This window comes from Loxodonta africana, chromosome 12, assembly GCF_030014295.1.
Source record: "Loxodonta africana isolate mLoxAfr1 chromosome 12, mLoxAfr1.hap2, whole genome shotgun sequence".
NCBI lineage: Eukaryota > Metazoa > Chordata > Mammalia > Proboscidea > Elephantidae > Loxodonta > Loxodonta africana.
In genome coordinates this window covers 40022168-40041689 of record NC_087353.1, presented here as the reverse complement: position 1 = coordinate 40041689, position 19522 = coordinate 40022168, and the positions used below count along the sequence as shown (strand labels likewise).

Sequence of the window (19522 nt, the reverse complement as noted above, 5' to 3'; positions counted from 1 at the left end):
AGAGTAGGTGGCAGTAACAGGCCTTCCTGTCAGAGGGACGGGGGGCGGCCCTTGGAACAGGCCTGCCTGATTCAAGGTGGGGCAGCAGGAGGGAGTTCAGGCTCAGCCCCAGGCCTCTTCCTGGGCTGCGCTGGTGGCCACTGAGCCTGCAGCCCTGGGGCCCAGGCTGGGTGGCCAGCCTCTGAGCCTCACCTGTCTCCACCCAGCTCTACGCCAAGCTGCAGGCGGTGAAGGCGGAGATCCAGGACCAGCATGACGAGTACATCCGTGTGCGGCAGGACCTGGAGGAGGCGCAGAATGAGCAGACCCGGGAACTCAAACTCAAGTATGCCCCCTGATCTCCCTGTTGAGGGCCATCACAGCCACCCCTCGTTCCTCAGGCTCTCTCTCTGACAGATTTTCTTCTATCTGAAGGCCTCATCCTTGCCCATGAGTCTGTATATCTTAGGAATAAAACACCTCTGAGGGGTGAGGGATACGCCCCAGTTCTGGAGTTTCTTCTACCCCTTCTACTTCCTTCTCTTTCCTCTGCCTGTATTTGATGAACACCCCCCAACCCCAGTGCATGCTGGGTGCTGGCCAAAATTAACCCCTAAGGCCCTGCGTTAATCTTTGCACTAGAAGCAGTGATTTTCAAGCTCCATTATTTCTGTAGAGATGCTCTCCCTTTTTGGCGTTGCCACCTCCTCCATTCCCTCTGCCTCTGCTTGTCGCTTCTAATCCCTCACCTTCACACACCACGTCATTTCTCACTCCCAACTTCCCATCCCTGCCTCCTGCCTTCTCCCAGGTACCTAATCATTGAGAACTTCATCCCCCCTGAAGAGAAGAACAAGATCATGAACCGGCTTTTCCTGGACTGTGAGGAAGAGCAGTGGAAGTTCCAGCCACTTGTGCCAGCTGGAGCGTGAGTCTTTACCCAGTTGTCTGGCCCTTGGGACTCCAGGTTGGGGGTGTCAAGGGGCCTGAGGCCCTGCTTGAGGGAAGACACAGGTGTATTATGGATTAGGGAGGGGGCCGACAGGATAGGGGCAGATGGAAGATGAATTTCTCAGGACCTAATTCGGAGCCCCTGAGTAGTGCAAAGCATTAATGAATGCATTCAGCTGCTAACTGTTCAAGTCCTTCCAGAGGTGCCTTGGAAGAAAGACCTAGCAATCTACTTCCAAAAAAATCAGCCAGTGAAAACCATATGGAGAACAGTTCTAGTCTGATACACATGGGGTCACCATGAGTTGGAATTGACTCTGTGACAACTGGTTTTGGTTTCATTTTGTAGAGTGCATTCTGGGAAAAAAACAAAACAAAACAAAGTATCTCATTGGCCTGAGATGCTGAATACCCTGAGGGGCCTAAGGAAGGCAGGAAGAGATCTCACTCAGCCTCTTGACCATCCAGCTAATGCTAGCAGTTGGCCAATTCTAGTAACTACTCGTTTGTTGAGTGCCAAAAACAGCAACAGCAATAGTCAATATTTGCCAAGTGTTTACTGTGTATCTGGGCACTGTGCTAGACTCAGCAGACAGAAGGTGAAAAAGACCTGGTCAGACCTTACAGTCCAGTGGAAACTACAGAGAAGTAATCAGATGATAGAGGTGTGATCCAGTCTTTATAGCCTCACTTGGCTGACTTGGTGTTTCAGCATTTCCACTTGTTTCCATATCCTAGCCTTTAGGGTCTGCCTGTGGCCATTGGCTGGGTGTACAGCGCCCTCTGCTGGTGGCTGAAGACCCTGACTGGCTTATTCAAGCCCAACAGAGTGTCTGCCTTACCCAGACCAACCACTGTCCCTTAATTGCAATCTGTATACAGAAGTGCCCAGGAGGCCAGGCGCTCTTCCCTGGAGATTCTTTGCTCTCTCTGACCTAGGATGTTAATACCAAGGTATGGCAGGAGTTTCCAAAGCTGGGTGGGAAGCAAGCAGAAGGTCTCCTGCTTCTCACTGAAGTATCAGACACTTACTTAATCTGGCTAGTTTCTGAAAGACTGATCCTAGGTCCAAGGTGATCACCATTTTTGTAAGTAACAGATTCGTGAGCAGAGGAGATTTTCAATGGTGTCTTCTTGGATTTACAATCCACCTTTTCCATCTACTTAAAGACCTGCAACATCTTATACAGAGGTTTTCCACGCTGGCTGCTGCTAGAATTTCTCGTGAATTGGGCTCCTGAGAGTCTGATTTCTGATTTAAAGGGTCTTGGTTGACTCTAAGGAGCCCTGGTGGCACAGTGGTTAAAGCGCTTAGCTGCTAACCAAAAGATTAGCTATTTGAACCCACCAGCCTCTCTGTGGGAGAAAGATGTGGCAATGTGCTTCCTTAAAGATTTACAGCTTTGGAAACCCTGTGGGGCAGTTCTGTTCTGTCCTATAGGGTTGCTGTGAGTCAGAATCAACTCAGCTGCCATGGGTTTTTTGGTTCGGTGGTTGACACGCCTTAATTTGTTGTTTTTTTCCCAAAGCTTGCAGGTGTTTCTGCAATAAAGCCAGGCTTAAGAACCACTGCTCCAGTGCCATCTGCTGGAGGCAGATGCTGGGAGTCTCCTACTCCACTGGGTTATTTTGGGCTTAGTTCCCAAGTTGAAAATTTGCCGGTGGAACAGTTTCTTTACATTGGATGCAGTAGTATCATCAACATGTTCAGCTAGAGACTGAGACCCAGAGTGAGGGATGCTCTCAGAAGGCATGTGTTTGCTAACTTTTATTTTGAAACGTAAGAATTTGCAAGAATAGTACAAAGAATTCATCTATACCCTTCACCGAAGTTTACCAATTGTTAACATTTTGCCACATCTTGCTTTATTAATTTCTCTCTGTCTCTTTCTCTTTCTTCCCTCCCTTCTCCTTCCCTCAAACATTTGAGATTAAGTTGCAGACATCCTGACCCTTAACCTATATTTCCTAAGAAGGACATTATCTTACATAACCACAGTACAATGATCAAATTCAGGAAATTTTATATTGACACAATACTGTTACCATATAGGCCCTATTTGATTTTTGTCAGTTATCCGAATAATGTCCTTTATGGCAATTCCCTCCCCTCCCTACCCGTGATCATGCACAACATTTCATTGTCAAGCTTCTTCAGTCTCCTTTAATCTGGAACTGAGATGGAACCTTGATTTGAGCTTCGCAGTTTCGTGAGTCAGAGAAGTTTATTCATTTCTCAAAACATTGTCCCTATAATTTTGCAGTGAGCCGACTACCTGAAGCATATAACCCAAACTCAAAACATGGTGTGTGCTGTGCCTGAAGCTAACACGAGCCTTCTGCTTGATCCTCTGAAGTCCCATTTCTTATTTATACTTTTTTAAAGTTTATTTTCTTTCTTTTATATAGCTCTTAGTTAAAACCTTTCCTTTTTTTCTATGCATACAGTCTCTTTTTTTCCAAAAATGGCATCATACACTGCAAAACCATTCACAGATTTTTTTTTTTTTTAGATTAAAGCAGCACTATCTTAAAATAGTACCCTTTAAATAATTTTTAGAGTAGATGCCAGTAATAGCTTTTAAAAAGACAGGAGTCACCCAAAATATGGAGGTCTTTCTTTACCACTTGGAGCCCTAGTGGTGCAGTCGTTAAAAGCTCAGCTGCTAACCAAAAGCTCGGCAGTTCGAATCCACCAGCCATTCCTTGCAAACCCTAAGTTGGAATCAGCCGGAAGGCAATGGGTTCTTCACTGCTTGACTGTTGCCATTTCTAGCCCATTGTCTCTTTTATCCTTGCCTTCTGCATTAAAGACAAATTTGTGCTCTTTTCAAGAGCTTTTGTCTGTATGAGAAGGCCCTCTGGCAACAGCTGTGGGGATGGGCATGTTAGAGCTTGATTGTTGCAATGCTTCCCCCGCCCCCTTCTGATTCCCTCCGATTCAGCATTTTCTGAGGGTTCCTTAAAAGCTCCTTGCTTCAGCTTACTACCGTAGTTTTTTTTCTTTGGGAGGACTCACTCCTATGAAATCTGCGTATAGCTCCCTCCTCAGCCTGCCTTTACAGGTTTACCGTAGCAGCTCCGTTGAGCTCCATCCCAATCCCTAAAAATTTTATTTTAAAGATTTAAAGATATAAATATATTTACAAATTTTTCTAAAATTAGAGTTAAGTATATTCACAGCATAGGAGTCCCTGGGTGGCACAAGTGAGTAAGCGCTCTACTAGTAGCCGAAAGGTTGGTGGTTCGAACCCACCCAGAGGCATCTCAGAAGACAGGCCTGGTGATGTGCTTCCCAAAGGTCACAGCCTTGAAAATCCTACAGAGCAGGTTTGCTGGGATCGACTCCATGAAAACTAATAACAACACGGTTTAACCATATTCTTTTATATAGAATATCTGTTTAGTATACCTACACATTATATACTTCAAATAGAAAATATTCAAACTATATCCGTTTAAGGGTAAAAGATTAAGGCAATTATGACATACCAGAGTTCTCTACGGCACTTAAACACAAATTATATAAACAGTTATTACAGACTACCCTAAGAAAGAACTTCGAGAATTTCTTTCTTCAAAAAGTCTGATTAGTAAATACTAGGGAAACGAACTATATGCTGTTTTGAATAACTACCATATATATGAGTATATTTTTTTTTACCATATATATGAGTATATTTTCTTCATTTTTTTTTTTTTTAATGTCATGGTCCAATTTTCCATGCCTGATACTGCAGTGTTTAATATTTATTTCAGACCGTTAAACATCTAAATATAAAAAAGAAAACAAACATAAAAATGGATCTAGGATGTTTTTATATAGAACAAGTTGTTTTAATTTTTTATTTTTAAAGCAGTTGGTGGTTAGAATAAAGTAAAAACAATTCCATCAGACTTGGAATCCCAGTTGTGATTCTGACTCAGCAGAGGGCCACTAGGGCAGCAACCTGGAGCAGGGAGTTGCTGGATAGATCTCCGAGATCATTTGGCCCAAGACCCTCATTTCATACAGAAAGCTGAGGACCAGGGAGGCCCTTGGATATAGCTTTCCTGGCTTCAGGGCATCATAGGGTCTGAAACTGTGGCTCAGGCTGCCTCCCTGGGAGAAAAGATGCCTTCCCTCAACAGCAGAGCTCACCATTTGCAACATAACTTAATTAGGGCTCACAGCACACAGAAAAGGCCTGTCTTTCTAAAGCATGTTTAACTAATCAGGATATTGTTCCATTTGCTCAATTCAAATGTGGAATAGTTTGCTTTACTTTGGCCTGAGGTCTTCTGGGGATGAGAACACTGAAGGCTGCTCAAAGTGAGAATAAAAGGCTCTGTTTGAAAGCAATTTCCTAATGTCATGCTGCCCCTTTGGGAAGCTTTTGCTTGGGAAAATGTTTTCCCTCCTTCTACTCTAGCACCAAGGAGTCCCTGCGTGGCGCAAACAGGTAAGCAGTCGACTACTAGCTAATGGTTGGTGGTTGGAACCCACTGAGAGGTGCCTTGGAAGACAGGCCTGGTGATCTGTTCCTGAAAGGTCATACCCTTGAAAACTCTACGGAGCAGTTCTACCTTGCACACATGGGGTCGCAATGGTTGGCGTCAACTTGATGGCAGCTGACAATAGCAACGCTCTAGCTACAGGGTTGAATTCTCACCTTCCATATGGGAGACGCCAGTGCACCTCAAGTGCAGCCCCCACCTGTCTGTCAGTGAAGACTTGCGTGTTACCGTGATGCTGAATAGATCTCAGAAGAAAGGCCTAGCGATCTACTTCTGAAAAAATCAACGAGTGAAAACCTTATGGATCACAATGGTCTCCAGACTGGGCAGCATTTCATTTCGTTGTGTGTGGGGTCACCATGAGTCAGGGCCGACTCCATGGCAGCTAACGACAACAAGCACTAGCTGCAAGCATCCTCATTTCCAGCAGAAGGCTGAGGGCCGGGTCCTTGAACACATACTCTTTAACTACGCCTTTCTTAAACAAGAAATTTTTGTGAGGCAACTCTAGAGACATGCTCATATCAACTTCTTTTGGAAGTCTATCTCCTTTTTGTTTCTCTCCACTATCAATGCAGACACTAATAGATATGTAATTTCAAATGAAGTGCCTTCTACAATTATAGACAATTTTATATTAGTTATTTTGAAAACAATACTTCTACAACCATCCCCAGCAATAGCTACTTTACAGGTATGGTAGTTTACTTTTAGTTTCTCATAATGGACTTTATTTTTAATTGTGTTTATACAAAATTGTTTTCTAAGGGTTATATATTTGGCAGTGTCCCCGGCCCATGGTCTACAGGTTGCAAAATTCTATTCTTATGTTTAGCCCTTTGGCTTTTTCAATCCCAGCCACCCAAGGTTTATTTCAAAGGCGTCATAGTGCAGTAGAAACAGACAGAACTTTTGATTTAGAACGATCTGAATTCTAGCCCTGATCTTCCACTCACTTGTGGCCTTGAGAAAGCTCTTTAACTTCTCTGAAGCCAAGCTTCTTCACCCGTAAAGTGGGGATAATAATATGGACTCTGCAGGGCTATTGAGGTTGAAATGAGATAATGTGTGTTAAGTCCCAGGCTGTTGCCTGGCACAGAGGAGATGATCAATAAATGATTGCAATCATACCGATAACCCAGTATTATAATTATGGAGACTCCAGAGAAAGCAGTTTGGTGCCATCCCTTAGAAATGCCATGGAAGAGAAGTTTGGTTTGTTGTTTTTGTTTCAGGTTTTTTTTTTTTTTAGACTGCTTCCAAGTCTAAAGAGAGAGCATAAATAGAATTAGGAAAGAAAGTTAAACTGGTTTCATTACAGGGGCAAAGTTGACCTCAGCAGGAACATTCTCAGTTCTGGGTTGAGTCCCTAGATTTCTTCACAGGCCTGTGAGAATTGAAGAGAATCTGAAACAGAGAAGTTTCAGCCTTCTCAGGCAGAGTGTGGCGAGGTGGGAAGATGGGAGAGAAGAAAGAGTGAGAGTTTGGACATACAGGTGCAAGGTGGCAGCTGACCTTCAGGAAGCTGTTGAAGCACAGAGAAAAGTCCGTGGTGAGTGAGGGTGTGGAAAGAGAACAGACCTTCTGGTGCTGAAAGCCTGTTTTCAGAACAGGAGGGGAGAGGGTGTGATGAGATCAGACAGAGCTGGTCATGAGAACAGCGTCAGCCCTTAAGAAGGAGATGAGAGATTACTTTTTAATATTAACGGGAAAAGATATTATGGTAGCAGCCAAGACTTTGGAGGAAGGCCCCTAGGAGAACTCTTAGGATCTGCCAAGCACGTGATAACTGTTGTCCTGGGTCTCTGTGGGAGGGGTGGGTAAATGCACAGCCAGGCCTCAGCTCTGGGCTGTCAGCCACAACCTGCTCACTATAGAGAAGGGATCAATCATGGAAAGTAGGCCTGGGGCAAAAGAGGGAGTAGATGGGAAGGTTTGGTGTCCCAGTTACAGACTCCCCTCCCCCAGCCCCCTTTCTTCCCCACATGCCACCCAGAATAGCCCTGGCCGCTTTACTGGCTCAGGCTGCCAACTCACACAGATCTGCTACCCCGCTCACCCAGCCCCGTCCCCCTGTCCTGGTTCTCAGGGCCTGCAGCCTTCAGGGGCTCTTTGGCCCAAGACTGTTCTTGTGTGTTCCTGAGAAACAGTGACCCGTTGCTGTCAAGTTGATTCTAACTCATGATGACCCCATGTGTTACAGAGTGTAACTGCCCCATAGGGTTTTCTTGGCTGTAATCTTTAAGGAAGCAGGTCACCAGGAGTGCCACTGGGTGGGTTCGAACTGCCAACCTTTAGGTTAGCAGCTGATTGCAAACTGCTTGCACCACCCAAGTACCATCATAAGAGACATAGAGACAATACACCATCATGAAAAGAGTATTTGGAAAGGTTCAGATTCCTGTCTCTTCCTAATTAGACACAAAAGGTGCTGGTTTTCTGAGCCTCAGCCTTCCTGCCTGCACCGTCTACACTTTAGGAGGTTGTTGTAAAGTTCAAATGTGATATGTAGAAGCACTTTATAAATGATTAGCTGTCATTTCCTAATTTTCAGCTCCCCTCTTAGGGGGTGGCCCTGCGTTTCCACCAGCATTGTAGCAGAGCTGCCTTCCTGTACCCACGCTGCCTCCACGTGCTCAGCTGCCCTGTCATCCTGTAGGTACCAACCAGCAGAGAGAGCTGGGGCTTCTATGACCTTGTCCTTCCTTGTTTTCATTTATAAAGAGGGGTCAGCAGAGATCCCCCAGTGGGCTCAGCACTCTTTTATATGCTTGATGAAATGGACCGTGGAATGTTATGTTTGGTCACGCCCCCCTGCAGAAGACAGACATTGTTCTCTGGCTCCTGCACAGCTTGTTCCCCTGTTCAAGGACAGAACGTCCTATCCGTGAGTTATTCGGCCCGCTGCTTCTCTTCTGCCTTCCAACTGTCTGCCTTTTGGCTTTTCTCCTTGCTCATTTGTATCCCCACTTGAAATTAGCAAGTAGGATTGAGAATAAATAATACAGGCAGTCCCCAGGTTATGAATGAGATCTGTTCCTGTCTTTTAGTCGAATTTGTAGGTAAGTTGGAACAGGGGCATAAGGTTCTTACTTAGCCTTACTTTAAAACCAAGAAACCAAACCCATTGCCGTCGAGTTGGTTCTGACTCATAGCAACCCTGTAAGACAGAGCAGAACTGCCCCACAGAGTTTCCAAGGAGTGGCTGGTGGATTCAAACTGCTGACCTTTTGGTTAGCAGCTGTAGCTCTCAACCACTAAGCCGCCAGGGTTTCCAGCCTTACTTTAGTGCAAGAAAAAAGGAGGCCTGGTGGCACAGTGGTCAAGCATTCTGCCGCTAACTGAAAGGTCAGCAGTTTGAAACCACCGGCCCTCCTCAGGGGAAAGATGTGGCAGTCCGCTTCCAGGAAGATTTACAAACTTGGAAACCCTATGGGGGCAGTTCTACTCTGTCCTGAAGGGTTTCTATGAGTCATAATCAACTCAATGGCAGTGGGCTTGGTAGGGGTTGGTTTGATTGTTTCAAAGTGAGGGAAAATTTAGGTAACATTAAAGGGCAAGTTTATGTTGTCCGTAAGTCAGAAGGAAGTCAGATGTTCCTAACCCTGGGACTGCCTGTAGTCATCTGCCATGTGTTGAACCTTTTACAGTGTGGGGTGCTAAGTGCTTATCTTGTTATCTTTTTCAACAATTTCATGTGACATGGATTAAATGGCTGAGGCACAGAGACGTTAAGCCACTTCCCAAGGTGTCTTAGTTATCTAGTGCTGCTGTAACAAATACCGGAAGTGGATGGCTTTAACAAACAGATTTATTCTCTTACAGTTTAGGAGGCTAGAGTCTGAATTCAGGGTGCCAGCTTTAGGGGAAGGCCTTGTCTTTCTGTCATTTCTGGGAAATTGTCCTTCCTCTGGTCTAGGAGCTTCTCAGCCCAGGGTTCCGGGTACAAAGGATGTGCTCTCCTGGCACTTCTTTCTTGATTGTAAGAGGTCTCTCTCTCATGCTTGCTTCTCTCTCCTTTTATCTCTTGTAAGGTAAAAGTGATGCAGGCTATACCCTAGAGAAACCCCCTTACATCCCATCAGGGCTGTGACCTGAGTAAGGGTGTTGCATCCTGCCCTAATCCTGTTTAATATAACCTAATCTTGCCTCGTTAACCACAGGCAGAGATTAGGATTTACAACACATAGGAAAATTGCATCAGATCACAAAATGGAGGACAACCACATAATACTGGGAATCATGGCCTAGCCAAGTTGACACACATTTTGGGGGAACACAATTCGATCCATAACACAAGGTAACAGAGCTTTAAGGGGCACAGCCAGCATTCAAACCGAGGTCTACCTTACTCCAAAACTTGTGTTCTTAAAAATGGGAATAGCTTTCTTGTTTTCTCTCCTTTCTTTGTTTATTAGTTTTAGATAATAAAGTAATATATCACACTCATCAAATTGGTTGAAAGAAAAAAGTCTGACATACTATGGGTTGGGTAGGATATACAGCAACAGAAACTCACATACCTTTGTGGAAATGTACATAAATATGACCACTTTGAAAGCAATTTTGCAATATCTAGTAAAGTTGAAAAAGCACATATCCTGCAACTCAATAATTCCATTCCTGTTGAATACATACAAGAAGATACCTGTACAGAAATGTTCACAGCAGCACTGTATATAATTTTTTGTTGTTGTTAGGTGCCATTGAGTCCATTCCGACTCATAGCGACCCTATGCACAACAGAACAAAACACTGCCCAGTCCTCCGCCATCCTTACAATTGCTGTTATGCTTGAGCTCATTGTTGTAGCCACTGTGTCAATCCATCTTGTTGAGGGTCTTTCTCTTTTCCATTGACCCTGTACTCTGCCAAGCATGATGTCCTTCTCCAGGGACTGATCCCTCCTGAGAACATGTCCAAAATATGTAAGACACAGTTTCACTGTCCTTGCTTCTAAGGAGCATTCTGGTTTTACTTCTTCCAAGACAGATTTGTTTGTTCTTTTGGCAGTCCATGGTATATTCAATATTCTTTGCCAACACCACAGTTCAAAGGTGTCAATTCTTCTTCGATCTTCCTTATTCACTGCTCAGCTTTTACATGCATATGATGTGATTGAAAATACCATGGCTTTGTCAGGCACGCCTTAGTCTTCAGGGTGACATCTTTGCTTTTCAACACTTTAAAGAGGTCCTTTGCAGGAGATTTACCCAATGCGATGCGTCGTTTGGTTTCTTGGCTGCTGCTTCTATGGCTGTTGATTGTGGATCCAAGTAAAGTGAAGTCCTTGACAAATTCAATCTTATCTCCGTTTATCATGCTGTTGCTCATTGGTCCAGTTGTGAGGATTTTTGTTTTCTTTATGTTGAGGTGCAATCCATACTGAAGGCTGTGGTCTTTGATCTTCATTAGTAAGTGCTTCAAGTCCTCGTCACTTTCAGCAAGCAAGGTTGTGTCATCTGCATAATGCAGGTTGTTAGTGAGTCTTCCTCCAATCCTGATGCCCCGTTCTTCTTCATATAGTCCAGCTTTTTGGATTATTTGCTCGGCATACAGACTGAATAGGTACGGTGAAAGGATACAACCCTGATGCACACCTTTCCTGACTTTAAACCAATCAATATCCTCTTGTTCTGTCCAAACAACTGCCTCTTGATCTATGTAAATGTTCCTCATGAGCACAATTAAGATTTTTTTTGCTATTACATACAATTGTGGAATTGATGAACTGTGACTAATGACATTCAACAGTTCTTCATGTGCTTATTGGCCATTTGTACATCTTTGGTGAAATATCCATTCAAGTCCTTTGCCCATTTTTTAATTGGGTTGTTTGTCTTTGTTGTTGAGTTGTAGGAATCCTTTATGTATTCTAGATACTAAATCCTTATCAGGCATATGGTTCCCAAATATTTTCTCTTATCCTATATGTTGTCTCTTCACTTTCATGGTGAAGTTCTTTGATGTATAAAAGTTCTTAATTTTGAAGAAGTCAAATTTATCTAGTTTGTCTTATATTGATTTTGCTTTTGGTGTCATATCTAAGAATCAATTTTCAAAAACTAGGTCCCGAAGCATTACCCCTGTTTCGATCTAAGAGTTTTAAGGTTTTAATTCTTACATTTAGATTGTTGATCCATTTGGATTTAATTTTCATGTATGGTATGAGGTATGGGTTCAGCTTCATTCTTTTACATGTGGAGATCCAATTGTTCTATCATCATTTATAGAAGAGACTAATCTTTCCCCACTGAATGGACTTAGCCCCTCTTATGGATTGAATTGTGTCCCCCCAAAATGTGTGTCTTTTTGGTTAGGCCATGATTCCCAGTATTTTGTGGTTGTCCTTCATTTTCTGATCTGATGTATTTGTCCTGTGTGTTGTAAATCCTCTATGATTTTAATGAGGACTAAATTTCTAATAAGAAATATTTTGTGATTTTTAATTAGAGGTAGTTAATGAAGTAGGACAGAGTATACAGGATTAGGCTGTATCTTGAGTCAGTCTCTTTTGATATATAAAAGAAAAAAGCAAGCAGAGAGGAGAGGGGCCTCAAACCAGTAAGAAAGAAGTGCCAGGAGCAGAACATGTCCTTTGGCCCTGGGGTTTCTGCACTGAGAGGCTTCTAGACCAGGGTAAGACTGATGACAAGGACCTTCCCCCAGAACCGATAGACAGAGAAAGACTTCCTCAGGAGCTAGTGCCCTGAATTTGGACTTCAAGCCTCCTAGACTGTGAAAGAATAAATTTGTTTGTTAAAGCTGTCCACTTGTGGTATTTCTGTTATAGCAGCGTTAGGTAACTCAGACAAAATTTGGTACCAGAAGAGTGGGGTGCTGCTCTAACAGATACCTAAAACATGGAAGCAGTTTTGGAATTGAGTAATGGATAGAGGCTGGAAGAGTTTTAAAATGCCTAATAGTAAAAGCCTAGATTGCCTTGAAGAGACTGGTGGTGGACTTATGGGCATCAAAAACAATTCTGCTGAGGACTCAGAAATAAGGCGAGCTGTAACACAGAAGGCACAGGTGACTAGAAGCAGCAGCAGAGAAATGGCAACAGCAGAACCAGGAGACCAGTGTGAGATGGCATGGGAGCTGACCCATGAAGTGAGGGAGCTGAGTGCCTTTGTACAGGAGCCTTCCTGGCAAATAGGGTGCGTCTGGGCACGTAACAGTGAAGCTAGGCGTGCTGACCCATGGAGCAAGAGAGCTGAGTGCCTTCCAGCCGAGGTTTACTGGCAGAGTGGGGTGCCACCAGATATCTTGGTAGAGCTAAAGAGTTTTGGAACACTTGCGCAAGCAGGGCAGACACTGGGCTGGCCCAAGGGCCAAGGGGCTCGGAGGCCAAGGAACCAGGAAGCAGAAGCTGAAGAGACAAGGCTCATGGGAAGCAGAGCTGCCTCAGTTTCAAAGTGTAGGGCCACGACCTCTGGGATCTCAAAGGGTGGAACCACCACCTGCTGGGTTTCAAGGGTGGGGACACAGCCTCCTAGGTTTCAAAGAGTCAGATCTTCACCAACTCGGTTCTGGAGTGTGGGGCTGCCTTTCACAAGTGCCAGTGGGATGGGGCCAGATCCACTGCCCAAAGCTGAGGGGGTTGGGCTGCCATGCCCAAGGGGCAGTAGAACAGGGCCTGCTGGGGTCAAGGGGATGGGGTTGCCACTCAGACAGACTAGGAGAATGTGGCTGCCCAAAACCAAAAGAGCAGAGTTGTCATTCCAGTGGGCCTGGAAGGTGGAGTTGAAGCCCAGGGCCAAAGGGCCTCCATCCAGAATTCAGAGAGTGTGGTCAACACCCAGAGTTTGGAGGACAGGGCAATTGCCTAGACAGTATCAAAGAACAGAGGATTATTTTCAAGCCTTGAGAGCTAATGTAATATGTTCTGCTCACTTGCTTGGTGCCTGCTATCCCATCTTTCTCTCCAGTTTCTCCCATTTGTAATAGAAATGTCTAGCTTGTGCCTGTTCCACCATTGTACTTTGGAAACAGTTAATTTATATTCTAGATTTCACAGATGAAGGGGAATTTTGCCCTAGGATAGAATTTGGACTTGGAGTTGATTTAAGACTTTTGGGATGATATGGGGTAAATGTGTTTTCCATGTGGCAAGGACATGAATTTTGGGGGGCCAAATGGTGTAATGTTATGGATTGAATTGTGCCCCCCCAAAAGTGTGTGTCTTCTTGGCTAGACCATGATTCCCAGGATTGTGTGGCTGTCCTCCATTTTGTTATCTATTGTATTTATCCTATGTGTTATAAATCCTCAGTGATGTTAATGAGACAGGATTAGAAGCAGTCATGTTAATGAGGCAAGAGATAATCTACAGGATTAGGTTGTATCTTGAGTCAATTTCTTTTGAGATGTAAAAGAAAAAACCAAGCAGAGGGGAGAGGGGCCTCAAACCAGTAGGAAAGAAGTACAAGGAGCAGAGCGTGTCCGTTGGACCTGGGGTCTCTGCACTGAGAAGCTTCTAGACCAGGGGAAGATTGATGACAGGGACCTTCCTGAATTTAGACTTCAATCCTCCTATACTATGAGAGAATAAATTTCTCTTTGTTAAAGTCATCCACTTGTGTTATTTCTGTTATAGCAGCACTAGACAATTAAGACAGCCCAGTTGCCGAAAACCAGTTGGTTGTAGATGTATAGGTTTATTTCTAGCTCTCATTCTATTCCATTGGTCAGTATATCTATTATTATACCAGTACCAGACTGTTTGGATTACTGTGGTTTTACAGTGTGTTTTGTAATTGGAAGTGTGAATCCTCCTACTTCGTTCTTTTTTTTTTTTTTTTTAAGATTGCGTTGGCTATTCAGGCCCCTTAAAATTCCATATAGATTTGAGGACTGGCTCTTTCATTTCTGCAAGAAGGTTATTGTAATTTTGTTAGGAATTATGTTGAATCTGTAGATCACTTTGGGTAGTATTGACATATAAACAATATTGAGTCTTCTAATCCATGAACATGGAATGTCCTTCCATTTATTTAGATCTTCTTTAATTTCTTTCAGCAGTGTTTTGCAGTTTCCAATGTACAAGCCTTTTACCTCCCTGGTTAAATTTATTCCCAGGTATTTTATTCCTCTAGATGCTGTTGTAAATGGGATTTCACTGTGGTTTTGATTTGATTTCCCTAAGGGTTACCTTGAGTTGGAATCGACTCAGTGGCAACAGGTTTGGTTTTGGGGCCTTGGTGGCGCAGTAGATAAGCATTTGGCTGCTAACCGAAAGGCAGCAGTTTGAATCTACCAGCTCCTCCTTGGAAACCCTATGGGGCAGTTCTACTCTGTCTTATAGGTTCACTATGAGTCGGAATTGACTCGACAGCAACAAGTTTTTTTTTATGTTGAGCATCTTTTATGTTCTTATTGGCAATTTTTATATCTTCTTTGGAGAGATGTCTATTGAAGGCCTTTGCCCATTTTTAAATTGGGTTATCTTTTTATTATTAATTTGTAAGGGTTCTTTATATATCCTGGATACAAGTCATTTATTAGATATATGACTTGCAAATATTTTCCCCCATTCCGTGGGTTATATTTTCACTTTGATGGTACTCTTTGAAGCACAAAGTCTTTAATTTTGATAAGAGTTTAGTTTATCTATTTTTTTTTTTTTTTTGCTTGTGCTTTTGAGGTCATATCTAAAAAACCATTACCTATTTCAGGGTCATGAAGATTTACTCCAATGATTTCTTCTAAGAGTTTTATGTGTTTAGCTTTTACATTTAGGTCTATGATCCATTTTGAGTTACTTTTTATGTATGGCATACTTTGTTCTTTTGCATGTGACTATCCAGTTTTTTCCAGCACCGTATGATGATAAAAGCTATTCTTTCCCATTTGAATTGTCTTGGCATCCTTATCTAAAATTGGCTGAACATAAATGTAATGGTTTCTTTATGGACTCTCAATTCTATTCCATTGATCTGTATGTCTATCTTGTGCCTGTACCACGGTGTCTTGATTACTGTAGATCTGTTGTAAATTTTGAAATCAGGAAGTCCAATCTTGTTCTTCTTTTTCAAGATCGTTTTGGCTATTCTTGGACCCTTGCATTTGAAGCCTGAGTTTTTAACCATTTTCTTATGCAGCCTCTCATGAAGGAAAATGAAAAGCAGAGTCACCAATCAGCAATAGTTTTGTGTAGTGTATGAAGTCAGTATATGAATCTGAAAGCTAAAAGGAGATTGGATTTCCTTTCTCCATCTCAGCCTTCAGTAAGCCTTCTTTACTGTGGAAAAAAATTACAGCAGTGGGAGTGAAGAAATATGTGCCTCCTTTGTCATGCCAGATTTAGTTGTCAGGTTGTATAAGAGCAAGGAGAAGAAAATTTCAGAACCTGCGATCTGCAGAGCCTCCTGGCTACCTGAATGATACTTAATTCCTTGTGATATCATTTTTTCTTTGTTTTCCAAGGAAATCCATTCTAATACAGCTTCTTTCCTGTAGCAGTAACAGCCAAATGAAGAAGCGGCCAACTTCCGCAGTGGGCTACAAGAGGCCTATCAGCCAGTATGCTCGGGTTGCCATGGCAATGGGGTCCCACCCCAGATACAGGGTAAGAAGCTGGGAAGTGGAAGGGGGGAGGGAAGGGCGAGCTCAAGGGAGGTGATGATCCCAGCTTCTGCCTCCTCTAACTACCTCATTCACTCCCTATACCCAATATTTACCGAGTGCCTAGAAGGTACAGTCATCAGGTACTCTGCTCTTGTGTGATGTGGTATTTCTACCACAGGCTGAAAACATAATGTTTTTGGAGTTGGACGTGTCCCCTCCAGCTGTCTTTGAGATGGAATTCTCTCATGACCAAGAACAAGACCCCCGCGCATTACATATGGAGAGGCTCATGCGCTTGGACAGCTTTCTCGAAAGACCTTCCACCTCTAAAGTCCGAAAGTCCAGATCCTGGTTAGTATCACCATGATCAGGGTGCACACTGGGCTCAGGAGGCAGGGGAACCCCATGGACTAGTTGAGGCTGAAAAGGGTGTTGGACATAGGGTGATAACTGGGGCTGTGGGGGAGAAGTTCCTACAGGAAGAGGATGAGGGGAAGGAAAGACTTCACTTTTCTGTTTCCTGCACTTGTCTAACCTCCCCTTCACCATGCCTCGTCCCCATCCCCTGCAGGTGTCAGAGTCCTCAGCGGCCTCCGTCCTCCACCGCACATGCCTCACTGGCCCCCGCTTCTCTGCGCCCCACAACAGTGCTAGACCACGAGTGACAACCTTCATGGTCAGGCTGCCCGTCCAACAGACTCTAGAAACAGGGCAGTCAACCCTGGATCATCTCATCTGCCGCTTGACGTGCGTGCGTGTGTGTGCATGTGCGTGTGTGTATGTGTGAAGGGGTAAGGATCAGGCAGACAGTGCCTCTGTCTGCTCTTCTTAGCCTCCTTTATTTAATTCATGTTATTTATTCACGGAGCTCAGTTAGTATGGGGGAGATGCCCTCAACTGAGTGGTCTGGGCCTACAGTGGTGACTGCGTAGCCTCATTTTCTTCTGACTTTGGACCCCCAGTCAGACCTCAAGCTCCTCCCCGTGTCAGCTGCCCCAAAAGGGAAGGTGGCCAGTGCCTGAGAAGAGAGTACTTTTCCTACCTGTCCTACTCCACAGTTTCCATCTCCTTCTACGCTGATAGTGAGCAGGCCCTAAGCACGTTCCAGGACTAGAAAAATGCTGGGTGTCCACTGAGGACAAGAGACATCCCAACAGTGTCGGGCCTATGCTTGCAGTGGAGAAGATCCTGCTCTCCACTTCCTGGGGCCCAGACAGCCTCTTGCGGCCTCTCAGCTCTTTTTCAAGGACTTAAGTGGCCTCACTGGCACAGCCCAGGCCCTTCAGGTTTGGCAAGAACTCACTCACGGCTTCCCAAGCTCTGCTTCCTTCCCACCTTCCCAACCCTTGGATGGGAATTTCAGACTAACTAGTTGCTGCCTCCTCGGGACCTGCAGGAATTGGAATAGTAATTGGGACAAGTTGGATGGTCATCAAGGAAGAGTCCTTCTTATGGGTCCCTTTGTTTCTGCCCCTTCAAGGAGTCATTTTGGTCAACAGGAGATCAAGCTGACTCCCCATTTTTGAGAGGATGTTCCTTCCTGCTTTGATCTTTCTTTCCTGCAGCTGCCTGGATTCCAATTCATAGTGGGAAGTATCAGTGTCTTTCTACCCCTGGCTCAACAAAGGTATCTAAATCTGTTGCTGCTTTTCCTCCTCATTTTGCACAGGAGAAAGAGACCCAGGCACGATCTTTGCCAGCTTTGCCTGTTACCCCTGTTTCTGAGTCACACTCTTGGGGACACTTGTTGAAAAATGACCCTTTTTTCAGCAGTTGTGCAGTTGGATCTTTAGGGCAGTACTCCTCACCTCTCTTTGTGACATCCCAAGATGTCTCCAGGTATCTCAAGTGATAAGTAAATTTCTGTTTTAAAAAGAGGTTAATTTTCATTGACCTTTAAGCGCATATCTTGGTTGAAGGGATAATCATGAAAGCAAACAAGTAATTTAGAATTTCAAAATGCCAAAAGAGTGGGAGTCTTTAGATCCTAGAATATGAGGAATTCCATCTTTGGGGTAAGGGCATGAGACTGACACATCTACCTGAAATTTGATGGTGTGGGAGGTGGAGGTGGGGGCTGATTTCCTGGTGATTCTCTTTACATCAGGAAATGAGCCCTTCTTGCACAGTTCAAGTTCTGCTCAGAGGATTAGGGTTTGGTTTGGTTTAGCTCAACAATGCTGTCATTTCTGCTGTCATTACTGGACTGTGTGGTTGGGCAACTCCATTGCCATTTGCTCCTGTCCTCCAAGGAAATGACATTTTTCATCAGAGCCCAAAGGATTATTTGAGACTCAGGAGTCAGAGAGGTTTGGCTGTGGCTGGGACAGGAGTTGTGTGTAAAATGCCCCAGTTGGCCTATGCGCAGAGGGACCTCCATGGCTGCATCGAGCAGCCTCTCCTGATGACCTCTCTCTCCTTTGTGGATGAAGCAGCACACGTCACCCTCATTCATCACTTGGACACACTGACTGTACATTGTCTGGTCGCTCGTTGCTCACAGTCTTATAGCACAATATTTCCAGTTTCCCTGTCAGAGGTCTGGGCCCGAGGTGTGGTTTGAGGAGGAACTCCTGCCTGCGGTTTTGTGTACGTGTGTATGTGTGTGTGTGTTTGTGTGTGTGTTTACCTCCACAGGGGATACTCCACACTCATCGAAAGATATGCTGGGAACAGGGCCACCGGGGGTGGCTGAATCTCAGTCTCTCCCCCTCCTTTTCCTTTTGATGTACCAGACATTTGATTGACAAAATAAGGGCCTTGATTAGGACCAAATTTCCGTGTCTGTTGCTATGGTCTTTATTTAGGACAACAGTTAACAAGGCAGTGGCCCCTTCTTGTCATTCTATACATACAACTATACCGGACATATGTAATATATAAATATATATAAAACAAAACATTACCCTCTGTCCCCCTGGCTTAGGATGGAGACCTCTCTGTTGAGCTGAAATGCACCTGCAACTCGGTGCTGTCGGCAGCCTGCAGGCCCCAGCCATGTTCAAATTAACACAGTCAACAATAAAGGAATGAGTATCGTTATGGAATTGGTTGCCTTTATTCTCTTCTCTTTGCTTAGTTTCTTCCTTTTTTTTTTTTTCCTACGTTTTTCATGTCCTACCTTCTTTCCATTCCTCATTTTTCCCATAGTGATTGAAGAGTTTTTGGAGCCCCAGGTGCAGTTATCAGCACCTTGGAAAAGAACTAGCTGCTTAATAAAAGGGGATCTGTGTGCCCAATAGGGCTGAGGGGCAGGTCCCAGGCCCTAGTCTGAAGCCTGTGCTAGGGCTCTGGTAGCAGCTGTGAATGTTCTAGGCTTGCGGCCCCCAACCAGTTAATTCTGAGCTCTCAGTATAGATTTCAGGAGTCCTTGGGTGGCCCAAATAGTTAAGCACTTGACTACTAACCAAAAGGTTGGTGGCTTGAGTCCATCCAGCGGTGCCTTGAAGAAAGGCCTGGTGATCTCCTTCTGAAAAACCAGCCACTGAAAACCCTGCGGAGCTCAGTCCTACCTGACACACATGGG

The 19522-nt window shown here is 44.3% G+C and overlaps 1 protein-coding gene across 3 annotated transcripts in view; it reads left to right on the top strand.

Annotated features, from left to right (window-relative positions):
* The window catches only part of KIF3C (kinesin family member 3C), a 43415-nt gene extending 24377 nt beyond the window's left edge, over positions 1-19038 (top strand). Inside the window, exons 4-8 of one of the 3 annotated variants that reach the window (XM_064295138.1) lie at positions 207-325; positions 791-907; positions 15892-15997; positions 16175-16347; positions 16568-19038. In XM_064295138.1, coding sequence (XP_064151208.1) covers positions 207-325; positions 791-907; positions 15892-15997; positions 16175-16347; positions 16568-16661 — 609 coding nt within the window. In that variant the 3' untranslated portion in view covers positions 16662-19038. Of the gene's footprint in view, positions 1-206; positions 326-790; positions 908-8151; positions 14200-15888; positions 15998-16174; positions 16348-16567 lie in introns of those variants that run through there. The other 2 variants (XM_064295137.1, XM_064295139.1) reach the window with 2 other exon arrangements.
* The last annotated feature ends 484 nt before the right edge of the window (positions 19039-19522 follow it).